The sequence below is a fragment of the Gavialis gangeticus genome, unplaced genomic scaffold (assembly GCF_001723915.1).
Source record: "Gavialis gangeticus isolate Ggan-Ray unplaced genomic scaffold, GavGan_comp1, whole genome shotgun sequence".
NCBI classification, from domain to species: domain Eukaryota; kingdom Metazoa; phylum Chordata; order Crocodylia; family Gavialidae; genus Gavialis; species Gavialis gangeticus.
The window spans coordinates 21,010,457-21,026,049 of record NW_017729022.1 but is presented as its reverse complement, the minus strand read 5'-3'; the positions used below and the strand labels follow the sequence as shown (position 1 = coordinate 21,026,049).

The following is a 15,593-nucleotide window of genomic DNA, read 5'->3' as shown; positions in this document are numbered from 1 at the left end:
TGTATGCTTTTTTTAGAGAGAGGACTCTTTTCCAGTTTCCTGATAATCGGGGTGGTAGATGATACACCATTTGCTTTTCAAAAGCTTTTGTCCACATTTATTACTTTTACTTTGTTTGCCCACTCAACCTGTTGGAAACTATATATCTGGATTAATATTAGCTGAACATAGTTTCATAGATTTAGGGTCGGAAGGGACCTAGTAGATCTTCTAGCCCGACCCCCCGCCAGAGCGGGAGAACAACAAAACCCCAAAACAAAAACGGGACTCAAATGAGTCCAGCCAGGTAGGCATCCAGCCTCTTCTTAAAGACCCCCAGGGTAGGGGCCAGCACCACTTCCCTTGGAAGTTGGTTCCAGCTCCTAGCCGCCCTAACTGTGAAGTAGTTTTTGCGGATGTCCAATCTATACCTCCTCTCCATCAACTTGTGCCCATTACTCCTTGTTATGCCAGCGGGCGCTAGGGGAAACAGCGTCTCCCCCAAACCCTTCTGGTCCCCCCTAGTGAGTCTATAGACGGTCACCAGGTCCCCCCTCAGCCTTCTCTTGTGGAGGCTGAATAGGTTCAGGTCCCGCAGTCTCTCACTGTAGGGTCTGCCCTGTTGTCCCCGGATCATGCGGGTGGCCCTCCTCTGGACCCTCTCCATGTTGTCCACATCCCTCTTGAAATGGGGCGCACAGAACTGGACACAATACTCCAGCTGTGGCCTGACCAGCGTCGCGTAGAGGGGGAGGATCACCTCCTTGGCTCTACTCGAGATGCACCTGTGGATGCACGACAAGGTCCGGTTAGCCCTGCCAACCATGACCTCGCATTGTCGGCCCATGTTCATCTTGGAGTCAATAATGACTCCAAGATCTCTTTCTGCCTCCGTGCTCTCGAGTAGGGAGTTCCCCATTGTGTAAGTGTGCTGCTGGTTCCTACTGCCCAAGTGCAGCACCCTGCACTTGTCCGTATTAAAACGCATCCTGTTCCTGTTAGCCCACCCCTGTAACCTATCCAGATCCCTCTGCAATCTCTCCCTCCCTGCTAGCGTGCTCACCTCCCCCCAAATTTTGGTGTCATCAGCGAATTTAAACAGGTTACTTTCCACCCCATCATCCAGATCGCTGATGAAGAAATTGAACAGCGCAGGCCCCAGGACCGAGCCCTGGGGGACTCCGCTACCCACCTCCCCCCAGGTCGAATATGACCCATCCACCACCACCCTCTGAGTGCGACCCCTCAGCCAATCTGCAATCCATCTGACTGTGTAGGCATCTATGCCACAGTCGCCTAGTTTTTTAACTAGGATGGGGTGAGAGACGGTGTCAAAGGCCTTGCTGAAGTCCAGAAAGACTACATCCACCGCGACACCTGCATCCATGGCCTTTGTGACCTGATCGTAGAAGGCAATCAGGTTGGTCTGACATGATCTCCCCCTAATAAATCCATGCTGATTGCCCCTGAGCATCATTTCTGATGCCGGCCCATCACAAATGTGCTCCTTGATGATCTTCTCAAAGAGTTTCCCCAGGATTGAGGTAAGACTGACGGGCCTATAGTTGCCCGGGTCCTCCCTCTTCCCCTTCTTGAAGATGGGGACCACATTTGCTACCTTCCAATCATCTGGCACCTGGCCCAAGCACCACGATCGCTCATAGAGCCGTGCCAGGGGCCCTGCAATAACCCCAGCTAGCTCCCTCAACACCCTGGGGTGGAGAGCATCCGGACCCGCTGACTTGAACGCGTCCAGCCCCTCCAGAAGCTCTCTAACCCGGTCCTCCCCAACCTGAGGTCTGAAGGCGATCCCCTCGAGTCCGGCTTCTATCACAGCAGGGAAGTCCCGGTCCCTGCACAAGAAAACGGAGGTGAAGAATTGGTTAAAGAGGTCCGCTTTCTCCTCTGACGCAACCACCAGATTGCCCAGCGTATCCTGCAGGAGTCCCACATTACCCGGCGCCTTCTTCATCCTCCCAATATATTTGAAAAAGGACTTTTTGTTGTCCTTAATCTTGGACACTAATCCGAGCTCTATGTCCGCCTTGGCCTTCCTAACAGCTCACCTACAGGCCCGAGCAGAGGAGGTATACTCCTCTTTGGAGATTTCACCCCCCTTCCACCAGGCGTACGCCGCCTTTTTGGCAAGCAGGCATTCCTGGACGCCCATGCATATATAATATTCCTGGGGATAGGGGATTCTTTCATTCAGGCTCAGATCCACAGATGCCCCAGAGCTCAGCATAATGCACTAACTGAGGGGAGGCAAAGGTAGCTATAGGTCACTTTCTGCACCCATCTGACCCTGGAAGCAGTCGGTGTCAGTCCTAACATCAGTGTAGAATTTGTCTATATAAAGGAAACTCCCAGCTGCCCATTGAAGATCTGGCCCCTGGCTTCTGACTCTAGGGACTGTTTTCCTGTTCTGCCCACCCTCTGTTATTTTCCTTGTTGTTTTGTCTGTAAATATGGATCCAGCCCCAAGTTTGGAACCTCTCCTTCACTTACCATAGTAAGAAAGAAATTCTAGTTTGTTGGGTTAGTAAGTACTAATATATACTACTTGAGGAGAGGTGCAGTGATTTCTATTATATTACAATACCTTGAGACATGGGTAATGTATACCTGTGAGTGAAAATGACAAGCCTGGTAATACCAAGGGTTGTAATAAAAATTCTTCTATATATGGTGTAAAAAAATGACACATTTGGGGATAGAGGAAATAAATTAGGATTAAGAAGACTTAGTTAAAAGAATTCTAAGGCACATGTAATGGTCTCCATAGCCTAATTAGTTGGGACATCAGTACAATAACTAGGCATAACTTGGTTTTCATGTTTGCTTTGTAGATCAACTTTAATAAAAAGGAAATGGGGTGGGGGGGAATGACCTCTTGAAAGAAAAGTAACTGCAACATTTCCATGAGTGGGTTCCATTTTATGGAACTGACTTTTAAAAGAACATAACAAATGTTAAATTTTCGGTGCATCCGACCATAAAGCACACCATAAAGTGACTGAATCCCAAAAACATATGATATAGAATACCCTACATTTGTGCCAAAAGAGGCCATAATAGTGGTTGAAAGATAAATGGTGGAAAATATTTTGGGTAGTAAAGCTAGAATAACATAATGAATCCTCATTATCTACCCTCATAAGAGGACAGAAAATAAAGAAGTTGATAATTATCAACATGATTTGCTGTTACTTTAAAGCCAAGCAACATTTTTGTCTATTTGGTGGGGTATCTTTGGATCTGCTGGTGGATCTGCTTGTGTTAAAGACCTGCAGATGTTTAAGATTTTCATTATCTTTTCCTTTTTGGTTCTTCTGCACAACACAGTGTGATGTGGGAGGGGAAAGAAGAGCCATGTGGTAAATAGAGAACACTAGTTCTCAACAAGTCAGGCTGAAAGAAGTCAGTGCTGGATATTATTGTAGCACATTTTTGTCTCCTTGTAGAATTACCAGGGAAACATCAAGAATAACTGCAAAAGAAATGTTTTGCCACATAAGAATTCAGCTCACATTCAAACACCAGCAGCTTCTAGATTCCTCTTCTCCTGTTCTCTTTTACTAATGCCAAAAATATTAGAATCAAGTTAAGATCCCTAGATTGTAAATCAAACATGAGGTTTGGCTGTAGAAGAGAAATCTTATTTAAACATTAGCAGTTCAGTAGTAGCTCTGCCAGCTTTATTAATCTTATTTCACTTGTGACCTTAGCCTTTCCATCTGAGTAAATCTTTATGAAATGCAGTCACCCCCAGTTGCTTTTCTTTTGCAGTGATGGAAATTTTGTTTTCAAGGGAAAAATGCTAAAAACTTATGACTTAGTTTCTTGTAAATCCATCTATGACCCAGTGAATAATAATCACATGTATGGGTTTGTTTGTTTTAACTATAAGATTTTAGGTGTATTTTTTTAAACTGTGCTTCTGGTTTAAAAAGGAAAAGGTAGTAAAAGGTGGTAGACATTAATCTTCATTCCTGATAATCAGGGTGGGGGATGATGCACTGTTTGCTTTTCTGCATTTATAATGGCTTAATCAGGACAATTTGTTTATTTTTTAAAAAATGGAAGAGAAAAGGTTTGCATACTCTTGAATTAATTTTTCAATGTGAGAGATAAAAATACAATAAATGTAATGCAAAAAGGTGCAATTTAATATTAAATTTTTGGAGTTTAAGACTCCAGTTAAATTTTAAAAAGAACCACTGAAATTAGCTAGGAAGACCCATCTCTTGGTTGTCAGTGTTTAATCTGTAATTAACAAATAGTTTTTATAATGTAATATGCAGAATCAAACCTGCCTAGAATATATAGTTTTCAGTATAAAAGGAGGAAATAAGAATGCAATGATTGGGTATATTTTAAAAACTGAATGTCTAAAGTACTAAAAGTAAAGAGAGCCTCTTTCAAAGGCTAGTTTAGTATCTCTAGATGTTTTCTAAAATAAGTAATGCCTTACATATTGTAGTAGTTTTGAACTGCTGTAGCTATGATGGCCCAAAATGTACAAGAGGCAAAGTGTTCTTTTGTTTGCTCAGGGATTTTGGAGTAGGGGTTGGAGGGGGTTGGGTTTTTTCAGGGTTTTAGTTTTGTGGAGTTTCTTGGGTTTTTTTGTTTCTTTTTGGATATCTTATATTGGATCAACTGTATAATTGAGAGAGATGCTGGGCAAGCCTTTAGGTGCAAAATGATCTTCAGGTCAGACCTGAAGAAGGGCACTTTGTACAAGAAAGTTTGTTCAGCATTTTTCCCAACTACACAGTTGGCCCAGTATAAGGTATTGCCAAAAAATGCCCCCAAAAAACAAAACAAAGCCTTGCCTCTCATAGATTTATAGATGTAGAGTTGGAAGGGACCTAAGTAGATCTTCAAGTCTGATGCCCTGCCCTGGGCAGAAGAGAGAACTGGGCTTATATGACCCCAGCTAGGTAATTATCAAGCCCCCTCTTAAAGACCCCCAAGGTAGGAGCAAGCACCACTTCCCTTGGAAGTTGGTTCCAGATCCTAGCCGCCCTGACTGTGAAGTAGTGCTTTCTAATGTCCAGCCTGAACCTACTCTCAAACAACTTATGGCCTTTATTTCTTGTTACTCTGGGAGGTGCTTGGGGGAACAGGGACTCTCCCATTCCCCACTGGTCCCCCCTGGTAAGTTTATAGATGGCTACCAGGTCCCCTCTCACCCTTCTCTTGTGGAGGCTGAACAGGTTCAGGTCCCATAGCCTCTCCTCATAGGGTCTGCCCTGCTGTCCCTGGATCATGCGAATGGCCCTCGTCTGGACCCTCTTGATGCTGACTACCTCCCTCCTAAAGTGCGGCGCCCAGAACTGGACACAGTACTCCAGCTGAGGCCTGGCCAGTGTCGCATAGAGGGGGAGGATCACCTCCTTGGCCCTGCTTGTGTTGCATCTGTGGATGCACGACAAGGTGCGGTTAGTCTTACTGACTGTGTCCTCACATTGGTGACCCGTGTTCATTTTGGAATTGATAATGACTCCAAGATCATAATGCCTTACAATAATTTTGTTGATTAGAAACAGTGATTCATCTAGATGGCCCTATAGAACAGTATTGTTGAGGAGTTTAAAAGATTAGATTATACTTAAATCAACATTGCTGTCTGGACTTTTTCAGCTGTATGCTGAGAATTGATATGCTGTTCTAACATAATGTCAAGATCACCCTTCTTTGCTTGAAAGTTGGCCATTAAAAGTAGAGTACGGTTTAATCAGTGGATTGGAACATATTCCTAGACTTCATTTCCATAAAGCTTAGAGGTCCCTTCTCCAAAGATGGACCAGAATGGGAACAAGTGGATAGGCACTGTGGAATTGTGATGTGCTCAGCCACAGCCAATCTCAGTTAAATTTTGTGTGAGCAGATTCAAGCCTAAATGGCAGAAATATTTTATTCTGAGCTATCTGAATTAGAACTGCCAGGTAGATCAACAAAGATTTCCAGTACATCCAGCTCACCTTTGCTGAGCACTAGATTTATGGCCTTCCTAGAAACTAATGCTAGCACATTTGGTGTATCCTGGCTACAACTGCTACTGAAGATGAAGCAGATTTTATTGCCTTAACTCACAGACTAGGGGAAAATGGGTCATCTCAAAAAGAACTGAAAGTGTATGTGGCCATTTCTGTATAATTTTACTTCACATGTCTCAGGCAGCAGTTGGCTATCTGTAAATGCAAAAAAACCTTTGTATCTGCTTATGCAGATACAAATTGGAGGAATTCTTTATAATTTGTGTAAGCTCAGCCACACGGTTTTAAATAGATTAATCTTTTATACTGGGTGATTTGTGAATTAATTCTTTGTGTCAAAAATAAAAATGTACACAATGCTGAACTGAAGTATCATATTTTTAGTAAGGTGACCAAGGAGTCCTTTCTAATAAGGCCAACAGTTACCACATCTAGAGTGCAGCAGATCAAGACTGAGAGGTATTGGCAGAATTCCATAAATATTAGGGCTGATCAAAAAACGTCATCTGTTTTTGACAAAAATTGATTTTTTTTTCATTAATTAAATTCCTTGTTAATACTGTCAGTAATTCATTTCAAAACTGAACCCCTGGAAGAAAAATCCAGACTGTCTGGCCAGCATCCAAAATAGGATAATAAAATCGTAGGAAAGTAGGGCTGGAAGAGACCTTGTGAGGTCATCTAGTCCAGCCCTCTGCTCATGCCCATGATTAAACCATCCTAATGAAGTGTCTTTGTGACCTGGTCCTAAACATTTCCAAGGATGGAGATTCCACATTTTCTATAGGTAGCCTGTTCCATTGCTTGATCGCCCTCATAGTCAGAAAGATCCTCCTAATTTCCATCCTAAATTTCCTGTGCTGCAGCTTGAGGCCATAGTTCCTAGTCCTGTCCCATATGGCCACAGAGTGAAGCTCATTTCCATCCCCTCTATAATTGCCCTTGAGCTCTTCTTCAGACATATTTCTGTTTTGAAATGCTGCTCTGTCTCATGTCAGTTGTAATTCTGGTAGCCTGGGTTCCCATTCCATTTTTGTGGGTCAGACTCCCTGTTTTGGACTTTTTCCTACAATGCATCACAAGCCTACAGCTACCATGATGCCTGAGCTTCCATCACCAGGCGCACAGTTATGATGCATTGTAGGAAATAAATTCTGATTGGGAGTCTGTCCTACAGAAGATAAAAGAATTGTTAGGCACCCAAGCCTGCAACTCCCAACAGGCATACTCCAAAATATTTTGGATGAATACTTAGTTTCTTGTACAAAGGAGCATACTTCAATTTTTATAAGATATTACCCATACTGTGACTGAATCTATCCAGCTTAAGAATGTTATTCAGAGGGGAAGAAAAATAGCGTGAACACAGATACTGTGTGACAGAGTTTATTTCTTATAGACAGTTTGTTAGGAACCGGAACAGAGTAGAAAAAAAGAGTTAGAACTGCTCTGTTCTTCAGAAGAAGAAAAGTAGTTTTTGAAATTACTACAAAAATAAGAGTTACCTGGCTCACTGAAAATTGGTAGCTAGCCATGTTAGTCTGAAGTTAGGCAGAACTAACTAAACTGGAGATGCATCAGCTTTCCTAAGCAACAGATTACTTCAGAAGTATCCTGTCTTCTCAGTGAAGTTTACCATAGTACAATGAGAGCTGTGGTGGCATAGGCACTAGAGCACAAAGTTGATAGCCCAGAGGTTTCATGAGGCCATAGCAAAAGCACTCACAGTGCCACCCTGTCAGATTCCAACAAATCTGCAAATTCTGCTAAGTACCTTGTTGCATAAGGACACAAAAAAGGAAAGGAAAGGACTATAGTTCACTGGTAACAATAGTTGATTGTGTTGACAAGTACTGTCATACTGGATGGTTGGAACTTTAGTGTCTCTTCCCAGCTCTGCTTGTGACTTTCTTTGTGGGTTTGGGCCTTGCCCACTTTCCACCGCAGATCTCCCACCTATGAAAAAGGAAAATCAGCTTACCCACCTTAGCAAACTGCCTTTTGATGAATGAATGAAATGTGCTAGAGAACTACTAAATATTACCATTTTTTGAACTGGAAAAAGCTGATGGATTTCGGGAGATGTAACTCTTAATTGTGGACAAGAACAAATTGTTTGCTACACCAAATACCAGTGTGTTAGAATGTATTCATATGTGTGAATATCATTTGGTAGTATTAGCTAGTCCTTTCCTTCACATTTTTAAAATAAAATAAGAGTGAAATAGCCGTGTTATCTCATAAAACATGGATGAAATTCATTTTATGATAAGTGTGTGATCTCTGTGGTTTGTTTTTTTGCCTGTAGGCTTTCATGCAGCCGCACTTGCTGGGAAATGAGTTCACACATTTGGAGTTTCCAAGGAGGGTGCAGCGTAAAGAAATCGGAAAGAGGATGCTCTACAGGGACTTTAACATGACTGGCTGGTAAGAACATGCCCCTTCTCAGTGCTGAAAGTCAAAAACCTGAAATCCTACCGTGTATGCATTTGTTTATTAGAATACCCGTCTACATTAAAGCAGATGTGTTCATGCATTGTGAGAGAGAAAATGTCATTCTCTCTTTCTTTGTTTTTTTTTTTAAGAGACTAAATTAGATTTTTTCTCTTGAGCTATGGCCAGAGCCTATCCACAAAGTTTGAGAACTGCGATTGCAACAAGACTGTCAAAGGACAGTCATTGAAGGTGAACCTCTGTGAAAGCTGCTTATTTTTCATAAATTACAAGTCATTTTCCTTTACACACATTGTAGTATCTGGCTAATAGAAGATGGTTCTTTTTCTTTAATGTGCATAAAAACTTGCAATAAGGAAAAAATTGGTTCCTCTATTCCAGCACAGCAGAGATGACCTCTGAATGGATAATCCTTGTAGACATTTTTAACTGCAGACCATACTTCTGAACAAAAAGAGTAGCCAACTTAAAATGAGAAGATTTGAATGAACAGAAGTCACCGCAATTGCTTAATGCAATAAAGATAGGAGGATGAACAAACCTGAATCTGTGGCAAAATTGTCTAGTTTTCATGTCTGTTCAGAGAGTCCCTTTAAATGGGAAACTTAGACTAAGGAAAGTCTGCTCTGTACAGTCGCATGCTCTTTATGTGATTTTTGTAAATGAAAAGAACATTTTACTTCCCTGTGCTGCGCTTGTCTTAACAATCATTACAATAGTTCGGCCAGCAATGGAAAGGGCAGACAGGGTCCAAAAACTGAAGCTCTGGTATATTTAGAGCAGTGGTTCTCAACTTCACTGGACTTAAAGCACCCTTTGCTAGGTTCAAGGCATCCCTCAGTAAGGCACCCCTCCGTAACTTTTATGAATTGAGTGGTACTCAGTTTCACAAACTAACTTATAGATTACAGTTCTTTCTTGCAGAGGGGTCTGGCTGTGGGGATGGGAGGTCATCCAGGCAGGGACAAGCCTGAGCCTGCGCTTAACTGCTTAGTTTATCAGCTTATTTCCTAACACCTCAATTCCTCATACCTCATGGCACCCTTCAAAAGATCTGGCAGCACCTTGGTTGAGAATCACTGGTTTAGAGACTTGAACAGGCTGACATCATAAATGATATGCCTACAACTCTTCCTGGTATAATGTCTCATAATTAGTTAGTACTTCACTGCTAAAAGTGTCGTGTTGTTTTAATAGTCAAAGCAATTGCCAAATTCTGTTAAAAGAATATGCATAACATAATATGCAGACTGAGTTAAGCTAAGAATTGCCATCACTGGCCATCATCACTGAACAATGTTCTTGTCATAGTATCATAGAGAACAGAAGTAGGGCTGGAAGGGACCTCCAGAGGTCATCTAGTTCAGTCCCTGCCTGAGGCAGTATACAACCACTCCTTTAAAATAGCTGTTGCATCAGAGGATTGGAGGGTAGCAGTAAGTAAAAAAAAAAAAATGTGAGTATGATCTGGGGAATTACACGTAGTAAAAAACTTGTACCTTATATAAACTGAACTGAAATTAGAAATACAATGTTAGAGGACCTGGACAAACAAGAGATGATAGGGTAGGTGTGGGCAAAATATGACCCATGAGTTGGATCCAGCCAGCCAACTGATTGAATCTGACCCACAGAGGCTGCCCGCCAATTGGTTGGATCTGGCCCATGGCTGCCCCTGTGACACTCCACATACGGCTGAGCCCTACTAGGGGACAGCTAGCACTGCGCTTCTGCCTGTGCCTGCTGGCTTTAGTCCAGGCCAGCATGCAAAGCCCTTGGCAGGGCTGCTCCCAGTGTGGCTGTAGCTGCCCGGGTGCTGATCAGCTCTTCTCACCTCTAGCAGCGGCTCCTCCTTCTGCTCCTGCTCCTGCTTCTGATGCACCACTCCAGGCAGGGATAAAGCTTCAGCTGGGCAACTCCTGCCCCAGTGAGCGGGGTTCTGGCTTCAGCTTCTGGCTTCATTCCAGCCAGGGCTTTGTTGAGCCAGGCCTTAAAAACCTCCAAGGATGGAAATTCCACCACCTCTCTAGGTAACCTGTTCCAGTGCTTCACCACAGTCCTAGTGGGGACAGTATTTCCTGATATCCAACCTAAATTTCCCTTGCTGCAACTTGAGACCAGCTGTATCCTCCTTGGAACCACCCTTCAGGTAGTTAAAAGCTGCTATCAAATCCTCCCTCAGTCTTTTCATCTCTACGTTAATAAGACTGGTTTCCTCAGCCTGTCCTCATAAGTCATGCCCCAACCCCTTCACCATTTTTATTGCCATCCTCTGGACTCTCTCCACCTTGTCCACATCCTTTCTGTAGTGGAGGGCCTAAAATTGGACACACTACTCCCGATGTGGCCTCACTAAGTGCAGAATAGAGAGGAATTATTACATCCCTTGATCTGCTTGCAGCAGTCCTACTAATGTAGCTCAGTATGCTGTTAGTCTTTTTGGCATCAAGGGCATGCTGCTGACTCGTACGTAGCTTATGGTCCACTGTAACCCCCAGGTCCTTTTCTGCAGAGCTGCTGCCCAACTAGTCAGCCCCCAGCCTTTACTGGTACTTGGGATTGTTCCGTCCTAAGTGCAGGACTTTACACTTGTCCTTGTTGAACCTCATATGATTTCTTTTGGCCCAATCTTCCAATTTGTGTAGGTCACTGAATCCTAGCCCTACTCTCCAGCATATCTACTACTCCCCCCAACTTGTTGGCACCTGAGAACTTGCTGAGCGTGAACTCCGTCCTATCTTCCAGATCATTAATGAAGATATTGAACAAAACCAGCCCCAGGACTGACCCCTGGGGCAGTCCACTTGATACTAGCTGCCAACTAGACATGGAGCCATTGATTACTACCTTGTTGAGCCCAATGATCCAGCTAGCTTGCTATTCGTGTTACAGTCCATTCATCCAATCCATACTTCCTTAACTTGCTTGCAAGAATGCTGTGGGAGACTGTATCAAAAGCCTTGCTGACATCAAGGTATACCATGCCCACTGCTTTCTCTGCATCCAGAGAGCCAGTCATCTCATCGTAAAAAGTAATCAGGTTGGTGAGGTGTGACTTGCCCTTGGTAAATCCATGCTGGCTATTCCTGATCACTTTCTTCTGCTCCAGGTGCTTAGAAATGGATTCCTTGAGGACCTGCTCCATGGTTTTCTGGGGACTGAGGTGAGGCTAACTGGATTGTAGTTCCCTGGATCCTCCTTCTTTTTTTTAAAAATGGGCACTATATTTGCCCTTTTCCAGTTATCCAGGACCTACCCTGATTGCATGAGTTTTCTAAGGTAATGGCCAGCAGCTCTCCAGTCACATCAGCCAAGTCCCTCAGCACCCTCGGTTGCATTGCATCCAGCCCCATGGACTTGTATGTGTCCTTTTCTATAGAATCCCTGACCTATTCTTTTACCACTGAGGTCTGCTCACCTTCTCCTGAAACTGTGCGGCCCAGTGCAGTGGTTTGGAAGCTGACCAAAGTAAAAAGGCATTGAGTACTTCAGCCTTTCTCCTCATCATCTGTCACTTAAGTTGCCTCCCCAATTCAGTAAGGAACCCATACTTTCTCTGACCTTCCTCTTGTTGTTAACATACTTGTAGAAACCCTTCTTTTTATTCTTCACGTTCTTTGCTAGCTGCAACTCCAGTTGCTCTTTGGCCTTCCTGATTTCATCCCTGCATGCCCAAGCAATATTCCTGTGCTTCTCTCTAGTCATCTGTCCAAGCTTTTACATCTTAAACTTCCTTTTCTGTGTTTAAACTCACCAAAGAGTTCTCCCCTAAGCCAAGCTAGTTGCCTGCCATATTTGCTATTTTTCGTGCGCACTGGAATGGTTTGTAGTTGCATAGTAGTCGCCCTATGTCTCTAAAAAGGGATATTGCAAAATTACTGGGGTTCAGGGATGTAGATATAAAGAATGATCAGAGATCTAGAAAAGGTCACACAGAGAGGTTGGGGAAAGCTACATTTCTACCTTAAAAAGGAAAGGAAGGAGTCAAAGAAAAGGGAACATGATAAAAATGTGTTCAATAAAAATGCTATAGAGAAGGTAAATGGGGAAACAGAGGAACAAGGTGACCTCCAGTGAAATTAAAAGGTGACAAGGTCAAGCCCAATGAAAGGAAATGCTTTTTCAAACCACATGTGATAGCACTGTGGAACTCATCATAGGATGTTGCTAAGGCCAGAAATTGAGCAACTTCAAAAAGTTATTCATCAATCATATTGGTAAGAAATATATCCAAAATTATAAATGCTAAGAAACTTTGGAAGAAAGAGGAATTTTATCATGCTTCTAGGCTTAAGACTGTTTCTAATTACAAGGGATTAAGAGGTTTTATGCATCTTTCTCTGGTCACTTAGAAATAGGATACTGGCCTTGAAGTCTGATCCAATACATTCCCGTTAGCATTGTACTTGCACTCTGTGAATTCTTACGTCATCATTTTTTATGTTCTATTTGTCTAAAGCTATGTTCACACTCAAAATTTTACTTCCATTTTAGCATATATTAACCAATATACATACTAATATAGTCTAACGAAAGATGTTTGGTGAAACATGACTAGCTACCTATGTATGTGTCCTGGAACAAACGACAGTTAATGTTTACACTACAGACTGCAATCCTGTTAGTCGTGGTTTAAAATTCACTAACTTAAAATTCAACCCCAAATATACCTGTATGAACTGAGCTGAGCCAGAGAAGAAAGGTAAGAGTCGCAGAAATATATGTGGATGAAGATGCTAACCTCTTCCTACCTTTACTGTGATATTTATGTGAGCAAAATGTGTCTAGTTGTCGTTACTCGGGAAGCTAGATGCTGGTAGCCAGCTGCTTAGTTGATCTCAGGAGCTGGCATGTCAGCATTCTTTTTTGTTCCTTGACCTCAGGGCTGAGGACTGTGAAACAAAGAAAGCACTTCTATGTTCCTGTGAAGTTTACCTAGTCAGGGTCAATGGAGACAAGAAATGCTATTTCAGTTTTAAATGTACTTGCTTTCCCTTTCCAATAGGTACTTGGATAATAACAATCTCCTAGGCAAAGGCTTTCTGTTTAGTACACAGTGGGACTTCAATATTTCAAATCCTTTTAGTGGCTAAAACTATGGTTAAAATATCAAAGAGATTTCCAGCACATTTTTAATAGTAATGCATGCTACATAGACATAGATTTAGTAGACATTGAGGCTGGAAGGGACCTTGAAGATCATCGCACCTTGTCGTGTATTAGCAGATGCATGACCAACAGACAGAGGGAGGTGATGCTCCCCCTCTGTGCAGCACTAGTCAAGTTGCAGTTGGAGTACTGTGTCCAGTTTTGGGCGTTGCACTTCAAGAGGGACACAGAGGATCTGAACAGGGTTCAGAGGAGGGCCACCCGCATGATTAGTGGTCTCTGTGAAAGACCCTGTGAGGAGAGGTTGAGAGATCTGGATCTCTTCAGCCTATACAAAAGATGGCTGAGGGGTGACCTTGTGGCTGCCTATACATTTATCAGGGGAGGACAGCAGGGAATTGGGGATGCGCTACTTACCAGAGCACCCCAGGGAATAGGAATAATGGTGAAAGCCTGGTGGTGTTTAACACAGCTTCAGTGTTTTGTTTGGAAAGGAACATTATTTTAAATTCAGGCCATTTTCTGTCTTTTCTATTAGAAGTACTAGGATTATTTTTTGCCTTCTGTGCTCTGGAGTTTTTCAGAAACTCAGCAATGCATTGGCTTGACCAGCTTGTTTGGATTACAAAAGGTTATTGTCTCTGGGACTGTCATCATGCAGTTGGCCTTTTTTTTTCCCTGTGAAGTTTCCACACGGCTCTGCCTCAGCAACCCACAGTGGTAGCAGAGCTGCCAAGCTTCCCCATAGCATTAGGGCAATCATTGATCCAGTGATGCACATTGTATCACTAGTCTAAGGCTGCCTCTAATTGCTTCGAGACCGAGCTTTCTCAACCCCCCCCCACCCCCAATCCCCCATCTCTAACTCTCTTCTATGCCCAGTTTGTTCAGATTTTGTGCCAGAAATTCAACTGTAGTGGAAGTGGTAGCTTTATGTAAGCCGCTAGCCCTCCCCCTTCACACACATTGTGTTGATCAACCATTGTGGAATACGTACTGTAACTGGCACTGTATCTTAAGAGCTCTGTCTCCTGCTGAACAAGCCTCTGAGCTGTCTCAAGCTGTAATTTGCTGGCAGACAACTGTGTTACTAAGTTGAAGTTTTAGGTTAAACTTTATCATGTAGAGGCTGTGTCTAATATTTTGCCATGTTTTGCACATCTGTCTAATGAGAAAGCAGAATATAGGGTATTTATTTATTCTGTAGATGTATAGTTTTGCAGCTGGCAATATTGAAGGAGAGTGGCTAAACCGAGGTAGGAATGCATTAAAATGCAAGATCAATAGATGTACTAGTGTATTGGGGATATTTAGATTAAAATATTCAGCTCTGTGTTCATTTGCAGCAGTTGTAAAGCTGATGTCTTCCGTCTTTCTCTCTCTTTTTTTAAAGCAAGATGTGGCTTTTAACTATTTCTTTAGGGACAGTGAGTGAAATCCACTGTTAACATTTTCTGGTTTTCTTAGTGGACATATATTGCAAAAGACTTTTCTGTGACTAATAACCTTGACTCTCGCAGCCATCTTCCTGCAGTTTGCTTCACTGTTGTCTGATTCTTAAATGCCCTCCTGTGACAAGGGCAGTCCTTCTTCCAGCAGTGTAGCAGGAATCCTTCAGGTGGTGCTTTCAGCCAGAGAGCAACAATTCCAAGTCATGGCAGCTTGTGAGATTTTGCAGTCATTTTTGTTCTGCACTGGAAGAAAAACCAAACATCTCAAACATTGTTAGGAAGATGGAATTGTCAAAATGTCTGTTTTCTGATCCAAACCTGAGCTTTTCAGCTTTCTGTCAGAAACAGCCAGGAGTGCTGAACCCCAAATCCTTCCCAGCAAACCCTGGTCAGCACTCATCTGTTGATTCAGACTGTTTTGCCTTTGACCAAAGAATTTAAGAAATGTCGTTTTTCTGGGATCCGTGATGGGTTCATCTAGCCCACTATCCTGTCTCTCACAGAGACAGAGTATAGATATTGTGGGAAGGAGTTTCCAGAATTCAGACAGATTTGCGTTTTATTTAAAAAAAAAAAAAAAAAAAAAAAAAAAAAAAAA

At 42.7% G+C, this 15,593-nt stretch overlaps 1 protein-coding gene across 3 annotated transcripts in view; it reads left to right on the top strand.

Moving 5' to 3' along the window:
- The window catches only part of PPM1H (protein phosphatase, Mg2+/Mn2+ dependent 1H), a 240,388-nt gene that overhangs the window by 174,159 nt on the left and 50,636 nt on the right, over positions 1-15,593 (top strand). For all 3 annotated transcript variants that reach the window (XM_019514646.1, XM_019514648.1, XM_019514647.1), the window contains exon 6: positions 8,290-8,408. In XM_019514646.1, the coding sequence (XP_019370191.1) occupies positions 8,290-8,408 (119 nt within the window). The remainder of the gene's footprint in view (positions 1-8,289; positions 8,409-15,593) is intronic.